The 19,279-nt window shown below is 40.5% G+C and overlaps 1 protein-coding gene across 2 annotated transcripts in view; it reads right to left on the bottom strand.

The window, feature by feature from the left end:
• The window catches only part of LOC109534785 (zinc finger protein Gfi-1), a 44,022-nt gene that overhangs the window by 11,281 nt on the left and 13,462 nt on the right, over positions 1 to 19,279 (bottom strand). For both annotated transcript variants that reach the window (XM_048662531.1, XM_048662532.1), the window contains 4 exons: positions 11,178 to 11,427; positions 10,052 to 10,572; positions 9,842 to 9,995; positions 9,572 to 9,753 (listed from right to left, as the gene is read on the bottom strand). In XM_048662531.1, coding sequence (XP_048518488.1) covers positions 9,572 to 9,753; positions 9,842 to 9,995; positions 10,052 to 10,572; positions 11,178 to 11,427 — 1,107 coding nt within the window. The remainder of the gene's footprint in view (positions 1 to 9,571; positions 9,754 to 9,841; positions 9,996 to 10,051; positions 10,573 to 11,177; positions 11,428 to 19,279) is intronic.

Raw genomic sequence — 19,279 nt, 5'->3', positions numbered from 1 at the left:
TTGATAAATAATTCGTTCTTATTGCGAAATAGGAGCGCTATTTATCAATCTGTAATAAAAGACGTGAGGAAATTCTGTCTTTTTTAAAGACAAAATTTTTTGAGGCGAAATACCCAAAAACAAGTTTGTAAAAAATGAATCCGCCTCAACAATATAGAACTTATGTACATTTGTTTTTCTTGCAACTCTGATGTTTAAAAAATCATATTATCCAAACCACCAAAGGTGGAAAGCTGAAAATCGGCTCATGTAGAACAAAAACTTCCACCTTCCGCCACAACCAAGAGCACCTAAATCCCAGAATGGCAAGACAATTAAAATTAGAGGAAAAATTATTTAAAAATTTAAGATATTAGTAATTTAGTTTTCACCTTTTTCTAAACCATCAAGACACTTATATAAAAGATTCTTATAATGAATTGCGAAAAATTCTGCAGCAAAACTCCAAGTTCTTTCTTCCAATTCTGCTTTTTTGGCAAAAAAATTTTGGGGAAATCCGATGATGCCGGAATACTTAAAAAGAAGCGAAAATAATGTAAAAATGCTTAACAGAAATTATTTCAGTTTTTCTGTTTCAAAACCATTAACACATTTTCGTGTCCAATATTTTAGACTTGTTCTTCATTCTTCACTAAACTGATCAAATTCTACGCTAAAACTTCAATTTCCTAAGCAATTTTACATTTTGGATAACTTAGCCGTATATGACACACATTTCCCTTTCTGGGACAGTTTTTTTTTAAATCATATCTTGTTTGCCTAAATCGCTAAAGTGACAACGATAAAATTTACTGCCTTCATAGAAAAACCCTCCAACCTCTTCTAGAAAAATCTCAAAAACGTTGACCGAACGAAAGTGCAAAAAAAACATTTACATTACATAAAAATATCGATCATTGATTAATTTAAAATAATGCGCTTCTGTACTGATGTGTACAGAAAACAATATTTTTCTGGTTTACTGTAACTTTCGCGTGCCAATCGTTGTGTTTGTAATATAAGGGGGCCTCAATTTTTTTCAAATCAATAAATCGTTTATCTTTCTGGGAAAAAAGGTTGAATTCAAAATTTCTTATTTTCCCCCCTCGCAAAATTATTGACTCATTTGCTTCGTTAATGTCTGTGATGTAGCAGATTATTAAGCTAAATTGAGCAAATTCTGCACCCAAATTTACATTTTTATAGTAATTTTAGTGTTTTGAACCGCCTAGAAAAATTTCTGAAGTTTTTCAAAAATTTGTGGTATTTTGGGCGAAATGTTCATACCATACGGAAAATGGGTATATAGTCAATCCCTAGCCCGCTTCGAGCACTTCCTGCTTCAGAACACTGATTTTCATTATAAACCTATTTTTCATAATTTGACGGCGTATGACACACTTTTGGTTTTTCTGCAAGTGTGATGTTCAAAAATTGATATCGTTCAAACCGTTAAATGTAGAAACCTGAAACTTGAAAAAAAATCAGGTTACCGCGTTAATAAGTGCGACATAATGCAGCAACGGCAAGATACTTAAAATGAGATGGTGAAAGTGCCTACAAATTTATGATGTCAGTAATTTCAATTTCCCGTTTTGCAAAATTATCAATTGAGCAAACTCCAATTTTTAGAGCAATGTTAGCATTTGCAAAAGAAACCTCGCAGGGCCCATTTTTTTCTTTTACACCTGCCGAGAAGAATGAATTTTTATCATTCTTCCCAGGCCCCAAAGCTAGAAAATTAAGGCTCGGTCTATTGAGCCATATGAATGAATCACCCTGTATAAGCAGTGGTTTTAATAATGCAAAAGGCAGAGATCGGGGGCAATTTGGCTAAAAAGCTCCAATCCGGAGGCTTCGCCGAAATTATCACTCGTTACACGACAACAAAGGCGAAAGCTCATTTTAATCGGGCCTGTCACCTTCCCCGGGTTCGCATAAAACTCTTGCCGGCTCTGCCCTCGGGACCATCATCCGCTAAAGTGCATCTTAAAGACCTCAACGTTGTCAGGTTGTGCCAAAAGTCCCAGCCAATCAATCTCCGATTTGCTGGTGCCGCGTAATTTTGGTATAGTTTTGGCAACGTGGGGGGGATGTTTTGGGGCCTCGCACCGAACCCTCTTCAGCCCGTAATAACCGTAAATTCTATTAAAACATAACCACGGCGCGAAATCTGCCGCCATTACGGCGTTGCTTCCGCAGTCATCTGTTTTACGTTCCAGCCGCCCGCGACCTCTTAATAGAACCCATTACGGGGCGCGCTCAATCTTTTTGAAAGCTTTCCCGAACGCAATAACGCTCAATTATTAAACGTTATCGCTCGTGCTGTATTTTTGATTTCCCGCTTTTGTTTTTTATCGTGCGATTTATGGCCGAAATGTTCGAATTTATGGGTCCCGGCCTGGGTTTGTATGGATGGCCCTTGTTGGGGCATGCGCGCCACCCCTGGATGCTGGTATTCGATTTTTTCAAAAATTCCACTCCAAACACTACAAGAACGTTACGGACAGAAAACAGCCTTAAAATTCACAATTTTCATAATTTAACTGCGTATGACACACATTATGTTTTTCTTCCAAACCTGATCGAAAACTATCGGCTTTCGTCACTGAAAAGTGAACGTAAACGCCACAATGGCCAGTCAATTAAAATTAGAAAAAAATATAGAAATGTAAAATTTTTAGAATTGAGTTTCTCCCTTTGCTATACTAATTAAGGCACCAATATGTCTCTCATTGTCTTATATGGAAGTGCTTACACATACTTCAGGGAATTCGGCGTTAAAACTGCAATTTATTAACCAATCGCAGTATTAAAATAACAACTAAATATTAATAACTAACGGCGTATGACACACATTGATTTTCGTATCATGCCTACTGTTTAAAAATTCATATCTTTCGAACCGCCCAGATTAAGGAGCTGAAAATTATTCAGCTCATAAAAAACACTTGGTTTTTCTGTAAAAAAATGTTTTTTTCCTTGTTGCAAAACCATTAACAATCTTGTCAACAATTTTTCTTTTTACATAACTTAGCCACGTATGACGCACGTTTATTTTTCTGGGACCCTATTTTCTTTTCACCAGATCTTTCAAACCGCTAAAGATACAACAATAAAATTCACAGTATTTATAGACAAAACTTCCACCTTGCTGTACAAAAAAGCTCAAAATCATTGACCCTACCTAAGTGCCAAAAAAACGTTTACATTAGAAAAAATTATCAATCTAAGAATAACACAAAAAATTGCGTCTCATTGCATTGCTGCACATTGCTGCACATTGCTGCTTTAAATCGTGATTTTGTTTAAATCATTAAATCGTTTACTTCTCTGTGGAAAATGGTCAGATCTGAAATTTGAATATGATTTGATTTTAAAAAAATGTTATCTATTTCTTTATCACAGATAAATTAACACACTTTTTGATTATAATTTTACGTGTCATGGTGATTCTTAACAAAAGAGCCCGTAGTCATAGCCAAAACTCCAGTTTACCAACCAATTTTACTATGTGCATAACTTATCCGCATATGACGCACACTTGTTTTTATGGTACGCTTTACTTTAAAAATCATATATTTTAATCCACTGAGCCAATAACGCGAACATTTTCTGTGAACATAGTGAAAACTTCCAGCTTGTGGAAAATATCTCAAAAATATCCATTTAGTGGCAAAAAAACCATTTACACCTGATAAAAGTATCCACTACCTGAAAAGACCTTCAATAGTTTATTTCTAGCTCAAACCGAGCATTTTCCGCTCCAAAACCCCGACTTTGACTAGCAAATTTCAATGTTCATTATTTAGCCCTGTATGACACACGTTTGCTTATTTTATAAGTTTGTTGCTTGAAAATTGTTCAAACCGCTAATAGTAGAAAACTGAAATTAGCCGTATGTACATAGAAAACTTTCAATTAATGCAGAAATGCAAAAAAATCGGTAGAACCCAAATCATTTACATTTCATAAAATTATCGATCATTGATAATCGTAAAAAATTGCGCTTTTTTACTGATGTTTGTAAAAATCTAATAATTTAGTTTTTTAGAGAAGAACGTGTAAATCGTGCCCTCAAAAGTGTCTTTAATGCATTGAGCCGTTTAAGTCCCACAAAAATGGTCGAACTTAGAATTTCTCAAATTCTTCAAAAGTATATTTTATTTAGTCGGCATGTTAATCACTATCGAACATTGCTCGCTCCAAAACCCTGATTTTCATTAACAAACAAAAACTTTCATAACTTGACCGCGTATGACACACACTTATTTTTTGTAGCTGCTGGTACAGAAAAACGTATCAGATATCCTGCAGACAATTTTGCAGCAAAACCTGACGACACCTTCATGGGTTTTTGATCCATTTGACTGCGCCAAAAATCTTCATCAACAGATTCATCCTCAACCGGCGAATTGCTCTCAAAGGGCGCATGCAACGCACATGTGTGATAACCAAACAGCAATTAGACAAGCAAAACAACCGAGCAGCGAGCACAAACACTTGCACGACCTGTTTAAGATAAACAAGAACGTGCCGCACAAGTGGCTGAGTGGCTTCGACAAGTGCACATCGCACAGCTGGCGAAGGGTGGATTTAGCAAAACAACCCCTATTACAGGGTGGCTTTGTGTCGCGCCCCCTGTCAGAATTAAAAAACAATAATCCTACATATCGGGCGTTTGGGTGAATAATTGCGAAAACAAAAGCGTCACTGTGGCGCGTTCCTTTTCGTTCCCGTTTGCGTCAATTAAAGAGGGCCGCGCACTTTCATTTGTTTCGCCGTCTCGACGGATTTTTATACGGCGCTAATTAGTTTCCGCGTCGCGGGCGTCACGTAGCGCCGCTTCTTTTTTGTCACTCGATTCGTCGTTGTTTTTTCCCCATCTTGTTCCCGGCCCTTAGCAGGCGGAACGTCCTCTTAGTGGCAATTAGCCTAATGCGAGTGCCATCTTGATTTTGACGGCGAATCTTTCTTCAGACGCTACCTGAGTTTTAATGAATTCCATCATTCCATTTCTCCTCTCCAAAGAGTTAAACTGTTAATTTATCCGCCTCCTAATAGCGATTAATACTCGGGCTTGTTGGCGCCCTAATTTTCGTTTTTTGCTCAGCTTTTTCTGAGCAGTGACGGGCGACTGAATTTTTTAAACATCCCCTCACGTAGCCGCCATCAAAATAATAAATAAGTCCGGGGGCTCCGTTTCAGATAAAAATTAGCCGTCGCGAGTCCCGGCATTCTTTTCTTGTTACCAAATCAATTAACGTCCTCGGAGTTTCTTATAATTAGGGCTCTGGTAATTAGATGGGGCCATTTAAAAAATTGCCACCCAAATAGGGGCTGATGGGGGCTAAAGACTACTGGCTTTTTGTGTTCGTTTTAATGAGACATTTAGCAAATTTCAACCCTTTGCTTTTGGTCTGTTTGGGAGTTTTTTCTATAAAAATCGGCCACATTAGTTGCAGAAAATTCACATTCATAGAGCAAGATCAACTCTATGTGACTGTTTAAAGCGCAATGTTCGATTTCGCTGGAATTCGCAAGAATTAATTGGCAAACTTGCCGTAAAAAAGGCGTTTTGCAAACACTTTGGTTTCAGATTGGCACCAAAAATCAGCCAAATAAGTAATAAAGTTGATAAACTACCCACTTTTAGCCCGAAATCACCTCTATCCAATGAACTAACGTTCAAATGTACAACTGGCCCCGTTCCTGAAAAATTGAATTTTTTAATCGCCTTAATACACAAACAGCGCTTTTGAAAGAACATGATTGACTTCAACTAAGCGCAAAAATTCGACCAAATACGTTTTACAAGTGAAAATAATCCCAGCCATAGACTCAAAATAGCTTTATCCAGTGGCGTAAAAACACTCACAAAAATCTACTTTGGTCGCTTTTTAAACAGCTATTTTTCACAATTGTGTTATCACACAAGTAAAAATATTTACTTCAACTAAACTTAAAAATTCAGCCATGAACCCTGTTGAGCAAAAAAATGCCACGTATAAAGCAAACCATTCTCAATTCAGTGGAGGCATTTGCAAAACTCTATCACGTTTTCTGTTCGACAAATTAATTTTGTTAATTGCGCCAACACCGAATGGGTCTTTCTACTTGCAAACATCTGGGTTTCAGGATGGAGCCAAAAATCAGCCGATCACGCACAAAAACTGCCAAAAATCTCACTCATAGAAGGAAACACGGTGCGTCCACTGGCGTGACTCCTCAAACTTGGCCGTGCTCGCTTTTGGAGAAATAAATTTTTGAACTTGCCTTTGCAAGCAAAGACTCTGCATGCAAAAACTCCAATTTAAAATTCGTGTCAAAAATCAGCCATTACAGTTGAAATGGAAACTCCCAATGACGCTGACCAATAGACCAAATCCTCCTCTATCTCATAGTGTAACCTACGAGTAAAACGCTGTCGCTGTTGGGTTTAGGACAATTTTAAAGCTTCAGTAGCTGCAAATGTTAAAACCTCTACCATCCAGGCAGGAAACATATGCGGCCATTATAACGGCACCAGGCAAGAATAGTACATTGAGAACTGTCGCATTTATAGAGAAAAATCTCCTTTATCTGCTGGTTTACAGCGCCATGTCCTGTCTAGCTTCACTTGAAAAAAATTAATTCTTAAACCTGTCTGGAGTGGCAAAAATGCGTTTTGCTAACACGTTGGTTTCAAATTAGCGACAAAAATCAGCCTAATAAACTGAAAAATTGAAAAAATCTGCACATTTAGAGCGAAATCGGTGCTATCCAGTGATGTACCGTGTATATTTATAACAGTATCCGCTTTGACAAAATTGAATTTTCAACACACATTAGCAAAAAGCATTATAATCAGCGTTTTTGAAAAAACCTGATTGATTTCAAAGGAGCGCAAAAAATCGGTGGAATAAGCTGCTCAAGTGACGACATTCCCACTATTGAGTGAAACCCTCCTCTATCTGCAGTTTTACAGGGCAATATTCTACCTCTCAGGGTTTCGCAGGAATTGATTTTGAAATTTCCCTTAACACGCGCAGAGTCATTTCAAATGAGCTCCAAAAATCAGCCAAATCAGTTGCATAATTTAAAAAATTCACACGTTTAGAGCAAAATCATGTCTACCCAGTGGCGTAGCCCCGAAGATCATGGCTGCTTCAGTTTTTGGAAAATTGGATTGTCATATTGCGTTAATACACAATCAGCGCTTCCGCAAACACTTATTTCAAGTTACCATAAAAAATCGACCAAATCTGTTTTGAAAGTGGAAACATTCCGACGTATAAAGTAGAACTTTCGTAATCCAGTGGCGTAACTGGCAAAAATCTACTTAGCTCCCTTTTTGAGGAATTATTTTTTTCAGTGGAGTTCCAAAGTCCAAAGTTAACGCGCAAAGAGCCTTTCTGCAAACACTTTCATGTCAAATTAACGCCAAATCAGTTCCAAATTTGAAAAATTCTCCGCATTTAGTCCGAATTCGTCGCCATCAAGTGATGGAACGTGAAAACTTATGGCTGCCTCAGTTATGGAGAAATGGAATTTTCATATTGCGTTTGCCCACAAGCAGTGTTTCTGCAAATAACCTGATGGATTTCAAATGAGCGCAAAAAATCGAGAAAATTAGTATCGCAAGCGGAAATATTCCCTGTTATAGACTGAAAGTTCCTTTATCCAGTGGTGTACGTGAAAAAACTCCGCATCACGTGCTTTTTGAGGAATTTAGTTTTATACTTGAACATTAACTGAACGAGGGCATTTTTGCGAACACCCTGACTTCAAGAAAGCGTCAAAAATCAGCCCAATACACATTCAAAATGCAAAAATTGCTAGTTATACAGAAAAATATGCGCAATCCAGTGGATTAACTGAAAAAATTCCACATGGCCCGATTTTTGACAAATCAATTTTTTAAATTTCATGCGAGTTTTTTCAAACATCTTGGTTTTAAGTTATATTCAAAAATAAACAAATTAACTGGGAAAGCCGCGAAAATTTCCGCTTAGCGCGGAAAATATCATCTACCCAATGAGGTGAGGCTCCAAACTCTGCCTCGGTCCCTTTTAGAGAAATTAATTTTTAAGCTCGCACCGAACTATGACTATGCATTCAAACAGCCTGATTTCAATTTTTGTAAAAAAACGCCGATACTGTTGTGAAAATTCGAAGGCTCCTACAAATAGAGCAAAATCCCACCTTTATCGATCCAATTCCCCTCAATCTGATGGTTTAAAGTGCGGAATTTTCTGTGGGCTGGTATCGCAGGAACTCACTTTCAAACTTGCCTTAACGCGCAAAGAGCCGTTTTGCAAACACTTTCCGGTCAAATTAACGCCAAAAATCAGCCAAAACAGTTACAAATTTGAAAAAAGTTTCGCATTTAGTACGAAATCGTCGCCATCAAGTGATGGAACGTGAAAATTTATGGCTGCCTCAGTTATGGAGAAATGGAATTTTCATATTGCGTTTGCCCACAAGCAGTGTTTCTGCAAATTACTTGATGGATTTCAAAGGAGCGCAAAAAATCGAGAAAATTTGTGTCGCAAGCGTAAATATTCCCTGTTATAGACTGAAAGTTTCTTTATCCAGTGGTGTAAGTGAAAAAAAACTCCGACTCACGTGCTTTTTGAGGAATTTAGTTTTATACTTGAACATTAACTGAACGAGGGCATTTTTGCGAACACCCTGATTTCAAGTAAGCTGCAAAAATCAGCCAAATAAACATTCAAGGTGCAAAATTTGCAGGTTATACAGCAAAATATCCTCAATCCAGTGGATTGACTGGCAAAGTTTCACTTGCCCCGATTTTTGACAAATTAATTTTTTAAATTTCATGCGAGTTTTGTCAAACATCTTGATTTTAAGTTATAATAAAAAATCAGCCAATTAACTGGGAACCTCGAAAAAACGTCCACTTAGAGCGGAAACTATCATCTATCCAGTGAGGTGAGCCTCCTAACTCTGTCTCCGTCGCGTCTAGAGAAATTAATTTTTAAGCTCGCACCGGACACAATGATGCAAACACCCGGATTTCAATTCGGTGTCAAAATCCAGCCGGTGCAGCTGTAAACACCAAAAAACCCCCACTGAAAGAGGAAAACCGCCTCTATCCAGTGACGCAACTCCCAACTCTATAGAGCAACGGGTTTTTGTACAACTCAAAGTTTCAATAGCTGGCAAAGGCGAAAGCGGCTGCCAACCAGGCCGGAAACCCTCAGCGACCATTATAGGGGGGACCGAGCAAGAACAATAATCCCCGTTTATTCGCCAACATATGCCCTGATAACGGCAGTGAGGGCTGTTGCAGCCCTAATTCAATTAGACAAGCCCCCGTATCGAACAGACGCCCGTTCTCGATTACATCGAGCATACAGAGCGTTCGCAAAACATCCCAGCCACATTCCTCAGCACCTGAGCGCTGGGCCAAAGTTCCCAGTCAGCAACTGGGGGGGACTTTGGGAAATTATGGCCTTCTTGTTGTCTAATTAGTAAATAATTCACTGGTAAGCCGCCCCGGCAATTAATTAGACCCGTCAAGGCGCTGAGCAAGGGTTAGCGGCGCTGTTGCCAGCAGTGTAGCTGATTTTAAGGAAATTGCACTCACCCGTATGGATGTACGTGTGCTTCTTCATGTCCGACTTCTGATGGAAGCGCTTACCGCAGTACTGGCACGGGTAAGGCCGCGTGTCCGAGTGGATGAGCAAGTGCGTCGATAGAGTCGAGGATCGCTTGAAGGTTTTGCCGCATTGCTTGCACTCGAAGATTTTCTCGACATTGTGAACAGCTCTAGAAGGGAAGCTGAGTTGTAGGCTCCCATTAAACCGATTGGTTGATGAGCCCAATAACGTTGGCTGTGGACCTGGCCGGGACTCACCTGTGTTGGCTCAAGCTGATCTCATGTCCGAAAGTCTTGTTGCAAAGCTCGCAAGCAAAGGGCCGCTTCCCATTATGCGACCGGCGTGCATGCACCTCCAGCCCATGGGGCGTGGAGAACATCTTCTCGCACTTAATGCAGGAGTAAACGTCCCCTGCAGCAAACAGAAACTTATTTGGGCCGCCCTGTACGCGCCGGCGGCCTACTAACCAATGGGCATCATCCCAGGCCGCATCAGCAGATGATGGTGGTGCGGGTGGATCCCATTCGGGTTGTTCATAAAGTGGTGCTTCAGCCGATAGAGATCTTCGGCAGATGGCGTGGGGGGGTACTGGGAGGCCGACTGTCCGCCACTGGCCATCGCCGCCGCCACTGCGCTAAAGTACAGAGAGGTGGGGGTGGGCAGGAAGCTGCGCTCCTCGCCCTCCTTCGGCTGGTAGAGGCTGGGCGGGAAGAAGGAGGGATGCACAAAGCCGCGCGGCAGGAAGGAGGGGCTGTACTCCTGCGCACCGCGCTGCAACGACTGCGCATCCTTCATGAAGTCAACGAACGGCGGGTAGAGGTAGGAACGAGTCACTGAGATGGTCTCCTGGTAGCAGGGCGTGGATTTGGAGTGCTTTTTCGGGTTGTCCGGGCGCAGCAAGGCGCTTACTGAGAAGGACTCGCTCTTTTTGCTGCTGGGCGAGTCCTCTTTTTGCAAGTCGGTCACTGAGGAGGGCCGTGGCGAGTCCCTGCAACCAGCAATGAGTTGAAACAGTGGCCCAAGTGAGATGGGACACTCTGGCGCCATCTATTGCATATGAAAAGTACAGGAAAACACGGAAATTATGACTGTGTAAACAGGGAATTTTTAGGAGTTGGCGCAGTAACTCAGTTCCGTGGCTGGCAAGGAGTTGATGACTTTTTGGCATTTCTAAACAATACTGTCTCTAAACAGAAAAATCGCGCTTTTTCTAACATTTTGCTGCAAAGAACTCAGAAACTGAATATTTTATGTAAAAAAATTGTCCACTTTCTTTGCACTCAGTTCTGTTGCTGGGAAATTCTAGATGACATTTTCTTGGTTGCGTGAACAAAGTAGCAAAACGTTACTCAAAAAATGTGGATGACCTTTGTTTAAATGGGAAAATTCCAGTTTCGGGTCTCGTAAAGCTTTAATAAATGACTGATAACTCATTAACCCATGAGTTATAAGTCGTTAACTCACAACTCAATAGCGCAACTATATATCGCTCAGTTGATTAATGTCAACTCGTTTGACTAAGAAATGTTATGGAAACGTCAATGGAACTTGACTTTCCTGGACTCCTCATACGCAAAATCTCCAAACGCTTACCTAAGGGAAGGGGAATTGGTTCTGGAATGCGCAGGCGAGTCCACTTCAAGTTCCGGGCTGGTGCCGCTAGAGGGCCGACTGGGCGACTGTCCCCACGTGCTGTCGTTCCTCGGGGAAGTTCGTTCGTCCCCGCTAAAGTAGCTCACCCCCTCTTCTCTGTACTGCGAGTTGTTGTTGTTGTTGTTATTGGTCGGCTCCTCCTCGTCGTCGGACTTCGACACCAGCCGATTGACGCCGAACGAGATCGGTTCTAAAACATGCGCCCCTTGATATTTGGAAACCATTTTCGAGTTTGCCTCACTTGGGAACTATCCAAACTTGACATTGACATTTCAAAAGTGACAGAGCGCGGATGCCAAAGCCCTAGATTAGTCAACATTGCAAATTTCAATTAAACAAACCCGACTCACCGTTTGTTGTTTTTACCACTTTGCACTCATGTATTGATTTGAGGGGAGAATTTGGGGATCGATTAATTGGCCCCCACCTGCCCCCCAAGTCAAACAGGGCCTAATTTACGACCTTATATAGCGCGCACACCGGGTAATTACAATCAAACACTTCATTATTAGCCGAGAAAGCTCTAATATTTTCATTTGCCATAAAAGTGATTAATGAACGCTGCCTAGTCGGTGTTGCCTTTATTTACTTATCAATTTTCAATTATTCCATTTTGATTGATTATATTTGCTTAATTCGTTTATGAGTTTGCGGAGGAGGGTGGGGCGCGCCTCGGAAATGGTTCACGCTTCTATCTTTAGAATGACAGCTATTTTTGGAAACTTGGCGCTATATTTAGGTTAGACTTGTCTATGCTGGACTGTCACTGTCAAACCGGTTTGCCCCTAAAGGTTTTGACAGTGACACAATAGTGGTCGTTTTCTGTTTCTGTTACGTGCCCACCGAGCGAGACGGAAATTTGATGTTTGTGTGCCAATTGCGGGCACCAAAAATCCCTAAGCAAAATTGCACAAATTATTTTCACCACCATCGCCCAAATCTTGTGTGAGTTTCTCACTTTTTTGGCAGGTTTGACACCAAAAAACACACCGTTTAACGCTGGGTGTGTTTTTTGGTGGCAAACCTGCCAAAAAAGTGAGGAACTCACACAAGATTTGGGCGATGGTGGTGAAAATAATTTGTGCAATTTTTCTCAGGGCAAATTAACAAAACTGATGATCTCTCTTTTGCAACTTCAAATAATTTAAATGGCATGTTGCGCATATCCCAACGGTTTTAGTTGCCAACTAGAAGCGAAATTTGAAAACGCGTGGTTGCCAAACGCTGACCCGTTTCTCCATTCTCGTGAAAAACGCGCAACAAGGCAAACGACCCCTAGAAATTAATTGATTAAGCTTGAGAGATGATCCAAGCAATTAATTGGCCCACTCCATTGCCAACTTACTGGCGCGTTCAATTGATTTCGCTGAGGGGAGTTCTGGCCGATTCACCAAAGATCCGGGGCCTGGTTGTCTTTGTTTGGTCATTACGACTGTTTGTTTCCATTGGGGAATTTTTGATCAGCAATTTGCCACACGACATACCAAGTAAAACAACTGTGGAATACTTGATTTGTTTGCCGATGTGGCTCCGGCCGGTCTGCACCGTTTTGGGTCGCTGTTGGTGCCGCGCGAGCGTTGCTCCCTCCTCCTGCTCAATGCCCAATTATTGCGGCAAAAAGAGCAAATAATAGAGCAAGTGTTAAAATAAGAGAAGTCGTCTCGAGCCAGCTGTCGCCCATGAATAATTCAAAGCCACCCCCGATACACATTACACAGCCCCGATCCTTTATGTTGCACATTTAGCGGGGTCCTTCTGTTTATTGGAGGGGCCTGCGACCTAATGACCGGGAAAAACCGGCAAGATTAGTTTCCGTCCTCTGGGGGATTTCATTCGCTTTAATTGTTGTATTTCTATTTAGGTTTTTCCCCGGCCAAGCCTTCTGGATTGTCTTCTGCAACGGGGTTTTTTTGACAAGTGACATTGACAAGGGCACAGTGGCAACACTGTTCGGCGGTTTTTTTTTCGGTTTATTGCCTGCATCCGGCCCGAGAAGGGGTGACGATTGCGGTGAAGACGCGATCGCGACCAAGAAGTCGCAGGTAAACAGCACATAAGTTGACGTAGCGCTCTTTATCAGCTAATTGATTTTGTTTGGTTGTTTGATCTCGGGCAGCACAATAATTTGTGTTAGATTAAAAGTGATTTACAATCCGTGATGGGGACTCATCGATCAAACTGCCATCGATATCTGAAATCGCTGCTTTATCGGCATGGTCGCTTTTATCGTTCCGCTATCGGAGAATGTCTGCACCTCTAATCCCACCGCACACATTCACCATATACCACCATTTTCACAGCTGCTCGCTTTTATAACGATTTTTTTCAAACCAACACAGGTAGTTGGCCTGTACGGTCACACGCTTCGACACTTTCAGTTGTCACTTGTCGTCTGTCACTTGTCAGCGGCCATTAGTGCGCTTTGATTGGCTGCGTGGGCAGCCGGTTGAATACTGTTTAAGACCTTGCTGGATTTTTGGTGATTTTGCGGAAGATCCGCCGTTGGCAGAGTGGCGGTTTCGTTTGGAAATAGTCCGAAAATCACCAGAATTAGTCCCGGCCGTAAAATTTTGCTGATTAATAGACCAAAAGTTGATCTTTCCAGTGGCGTAAGCAGCACTTTTCTCTCTGGGCTTGATTTTTGAGGAATTCACTTTTTAAAATTAAGGCGCAAAGTGACTTTGTCACTTTGTGTTGGTCAAGTGTGTAGAAATTCGTGAAAAATCAGCTAAAATAATAATTGCATTGCATTTTCAGTAGCGTAAGAAGCACTTTTCTGGTCGGGCTGTATTTGCAGAAATTAATTTTTGAACATCAACGGGCAAAGTGACTGTGCCAAGTTAACACCTGAATGTGGAAGAATTTTAAATAAAAAAACTTCAAATAAACGCTATTGAAACGATATTTTCGGCATTTTTAGGCCGAAGGACTGTTCTTGCCAGTGGCCTCCAAGACACTTTTCTAACGGAGCTAAATTTTKAAAAATMAATTTTKGAAAATCAGGGTACAAAGTGGGTGACTTGGTCAGGGCGAGTCAAGTGTGCAGAAATGCGTGAAAAATCAGCTAAAATAGTAATTGCATTGAATTTTTTTGGCGATTTTACACAAAATCTTCCTCTTTTCAGTAGCGCAAAGAGCACTTTTCTGTCCACTCTGGATTTTGATGCATTAATTTTTATACATCAAGGTGCACGACGATGTCAAGTAAAAGCCTGAATGGGTAGAAACTTTAAACAAAAACTAGAAATAAAAGCTAGTTTTGCACGGTTTTTGAAATTTTGAGAAAAATATTCGTTGTTTCCAGTGGCGTGGAAGCCATTTTTCTCTCTGTGCTAGATGTTGACAGACTCATTTTTCAAAATTAGTGATTATTGTTTGTAGTAAACACCTTAGTGGGTAGAAATTTATAAAAAAATAAAAAAAATCCACTGCAGCGATTTTTCCGGTATGGTTAGAGAAAACTTTCCTTTTCCTAGTATCGTTCCAAGCGCCGTTTTATCCCTACTGGATTATGAGGAATTAATTTTTCAAAATCACATTGCAAAGTGGGGTCTAAGTGCGCACTTGATGTGTAAAAATTTGTAAAAAACTTTAACAAAAGTCGTTACGGTAATATTCTCAAAGTTTTGAGAAGAACATTTATTCTTTCCAGTGGCGTACTAGGCACCTTTGTGGCTGCGCTAGACGTTGAGAAAGAAATTTTTGAAAATTTGGGTGCAAGGTGACTATGTCATGTAAGTAACTGAAAGTGTAGAAATTTAAAAAAAAACATTAAGACACACGCGATTACAACGACCTTCTTGGCAACATTTTAAAAAAGGCTGCTGTTTCCCGTGGTATAAAAATCACCTTTCTGTCTCAAAGGAATTTGCAGAAAGAATTTTTTGAAAACCAAGTTGGTGACCGACTATGTTAAGCTGCAACGTGAGTAAGACGATTAGAAATTCGTCAAAAATCAGCGAAAACAGTGATTGCAATGAGTTTTTCGGCCTTTTTAGACAAACGCTTGCTCTTTTTAATAAAGCACAAGGAACTGTTTTATCCGCACAGGATTTTGAGAAATTAATTTTTAAACATCCAGGAGAAAAGTGAGTATTTCAAGTAAACGCCTGAGTTTGTAGACATTTGTGAAAGCATTAAAATAAAAGCCAACGCAACGACGCTTTGATTCTGGCAGAATTAAGGATAGTTTTGTTTCCAGTGGCGTACAAGGCGCCTTTCGACCTCAACTGGGTTGTGGCAAATTACTTTTTGAAAATCAGGTTGGAAAGTCACTATGTCAAGTAAACTTTAAAGTGTAAAAATTCGGAAAAAATCAGGAAAACCCGCAATTGCAGTAACATTTTAGGCTGTAATAAGGAAAGGTTGTGCCTTTTCAGGGGCGTTACACGAAATTTTCTAAAGGGCCGATTTTTTCCACAATGACTATTAGAAATACAGTTTTCAAGCGATTTGATTCGCACCTTGGTGTGAAAAAATTCGTTATTTTGCCAAAAAAAGAGCCACAGCAGTGAGCTTTTCAGTAATAATAACGGAAACTTTGGAGTTTCCATGGGAGTCGCAACGGGTTTTGCATTTGGGCTAAATTGTGAGAAATTGATTTTTGAAAATCAGTTTTCACAGCGACCAAGCAAAGCAAGCACCTGTGGGCATAAAAAATGCGCCAAAAACATCAGCAATCAGCAGAACCAATTGTAAACCGAAAGTGGCGACTTGAAGCCCAAATTATACTCATTTTAGTGGTGAACCCCGATTCTACACACACAGCCCGGTTTTCGAGAAATTAAAACTCAAAATCCAGTTCGCACTAGCGATGTTTGCAGCTAAGTGAAAAAAATCAGCAAAAAATGCCATTTCAAGACTTTTGTCAATAACAACGAATAACTAGCTCTTTCCAGTGGCGTACGGATCGCTGAACTGTCCAAAATTATGAGCATTTGTCGCGTTTTCCGGCCTGGATCAGATGAAACTCAATGCGTTAGGCCTGTTTGGCTCAGAACTAACCCAAAATTACTTCTGCCCGTTTCTGAAGTCCGCATGCCCCAGGGCCGAACGAAGAATAATTTTTCGGATGTTTAACAGTTTGGGGGTAACTACGGGGTAAGTGATTAGTTTGGATGGGGCTGAAATTGCGCAAAATACGGTCCTGAGTGCAATAAAGGCGACGAATTCGGCAAGTATTTACGAACGGAGATAAGCCGATATCCCTTACTTACTGGAACAAAAATTATTGATAAAACTTTATTCGGGCCAGATCAAGGGACTTAGGCACTTTTTATATTGCAGAGATTATAGTGATCAGAGAGGTTTTGATAAAAATTGATTTACAACAACAAATTGCGCGGATGTTTGGTTTTTTCATGTTTATATGGGCGGGTAAAGAGCAACATTCTAATCCTTATTTATACTTGATTGATTTTCGGGCCCGATAACAGATAAACGATGACAAATTTAAAAGGGGGGTAATTAATTGCGTTTGCCAAGAATGAGGGGGGTTTAGCCGGGCGATTAACGTTCCACAGCCAATGTGACTTGGCTCATAAGTTAACACTGGAAACATTATTGATGACTGATGAAAAGTCACTTGATGAAATTCCTGAAAATTCCACGTCATCAGCAAATACGTGCCAGTGGAAAGGTCATACATCCAACCAGCAAGCCTTGCGCAAAGCCGAAAAGCAGCGAAGCAATTGACAATTGACAAGTGAAGTTTGCTTGATAAGAGCGGGTGGGCAGTCTAGTGGGCTGATTAGTGCCGGGTGCATGATTTATGGGGCCGTTTTTATCAACTTTACATTTCCGTGTCATAAGCGAGGGGTCATTCCTGTTTGCACAACCTGTGGTGGCGTGTCTGATTGGCATCGGCGCCCAGCTATTAAGTCAACAACATCGGCCTGCTTGTCCTGACTTTTTCCCCGATTTGCCTCCTCCACCCTTCAAACTCTCCCCCCCGTTTGTGGATCGCACCCTGCCGCCTGCTACTGGTCCAATTTTAAGATTTGCATTATCCGTTATTCGCTATGCAAATTGAGGCCTGCGTAAATGGCGCAATTTTCGGATTAGACTTCGAATTAGAGGCGGAAGATCCTCGATCCCGTTCAATATCCTCATTGTGCTTAACGAGATAATGAGGCCCATTTGGCGCACCGGAGTCGAAAGGGATTGACGACGGATTAGTTGGCCAGTGGGGTTCAAAGGGTGCATCATAATCGGGCGGTTTTTACCGTTTTGAGGCGCGTGTCGATCTTTTGATGTTTGGGTTTGAGCCGGAATTTTTAAATTTCCGGCGGTTTCTGCGCTTCAAAATCTACTCATCTGTACCCCGAAGGGACCTAAATTGACTCAATCGAAATTCGCCTAAAATCAATGGGTATAGAAGTTTTTACAAATTGCCAAAATTAACTCAATTTTCTGTGTTACACAATCCTCTACACGAGCGCGTAAAATTCAAAATTCCAACCTTTCCAGTGGTTTCGCCACTTCAAAACAGTTGCAAACACACATTCTCAGCAGTCGTCTCTATAAGAAATAGCCACTCAATTCACTCACTAATTTTCAGTTGCAGATGAAGAACGCGACAACATGTAAAGTCGCTTTGCAACCTGAACTTCAAAAAATATCAATTTTGCCAAAACTGGATCATCTTGAAGCCACCCTACGCCACCACTGGAAAAAGCGCACTTTTTTCTGTTTTCCGTTTAAATTTCAATCATTTTTTTGCCGGCTTCACTGATTTTTGAATAATCTTCACACAGCCGATTTCCCATATGTTTCCTAACTGCAACATGAGTGTTGATAACTTTTTTCCAAAAACAACTCAGCTAGATAAATGCTTGCTCCCCCACTCAATTGGGCACACTTTTTTTTATCGGTTCTGCAATTTTCGTTACAATCGCTGCTCCTGCTGTTGGCCTAAACACTCCATGTTTAGAAATTTATAAAAACACGAAAATTTAATTTATTGCAAATACATTTTTCGTAGGATTACACGAAAGTTTTCCCTTTTCAGTGGCGTGCAAAGCACCTTTCCATATTACCTGGATTTTGAGAAATTATTTTTTGAAAATGAGGTTGCAAAGTGCAAGTAAACACCTGAAAATGTAAAAATTCGTAAAAATTGAGAAAAACCGATCGTTGCAGTCAATTTTCCAGGACTAATACCAAAAACGTTTTGGTTTTTTCAGAAGAGTTTTATGCACTTTTCCCTCTATGCTAGTTTGTGAGAAATTATTTCTTGAAAATCAGTTTTCAAAGCAACTAATTGAACCAAGCACTTGAGTGCATATAAAAATTCCCAAAAAACTAGCAGAAGAAGTATTTGTAATTACTGCAGTATTCAGAGGCTTGAAACTAAAACTTTCAACTCCACAAGCTCCTTTGCAAAATAAAGTTGAAAAATGCCCTCCGAAAACCGTTGAAGTCGCACATCCTTAAACTATGTCTTTGAAAAATTGCCATAAATTTAAATTTCATTGTATCCATCCACAAATTACTGGTTTTGCAGCCCAAATACTGATCTACACAGCGGCTGAAAACTAAAACTTCCACCTGTTCAAACGCGTTTGTAAAATAACTTTGAAAAGTTGTCTCCAAAACCGTTGAACACGCATTCTTATGAGGCGTATTTAAAGAATCGCCACAAATTTTCTCACTTTTCCACCAATTTGCAAGTTTTGTCTTTTGCGGACGAAGAGTTAGTTGGCTTACGAAGCTGGTCTAAAATTGACTTTCAGCTGTTGAAGTGCACTTGTAAAGTGAATTTGAAATATGCCCTCCAAAACCGCCAAAAGCACACATTCTCATATGGCGTCTTTGAAAAATCGCTATAAATTCGCACTTGTGTAGATAAATTTGCAAGTTTACGGTTCTAATTTTAAAAATTCCGGCGGTTTCTGCGTTTCAAAATCTACTCATCTGTACCCCGAAGGGACCTAAATTGACCCAATCGAAATCCGCCTATAATCAATGGGTATGGAAGTTTTTAAAAATCGCCAAAATTAACTCTCCAATTTTCTGTGTTACACAATCCTCGGTCCTTTACA

Source organism: Dendroctonus ponderosae, unplaced genomic scaffold (genome assembly GCF_020466585.1).
Source record: "Dendroctonus ponderosae isolate FM_Combo_2020 unplaced genomic scaffold, Dpon_F_20191213v2 Dpon_F_20191213_11, whole genome shotgun sequence".
In the NCBI taxonomy this organism is placed as follows: Eukaryota; Metazoa; Arthropoda; class Insecta; order Coleoptera; family Curculionidae; genus Dendroctonus; species Dendroctonus ponderosae.
The sequence above is the reverse complement of the archived record's forward strand: the minus strand, read 5'-3'. Positions and strand labels throughout refer to the sequence as shown.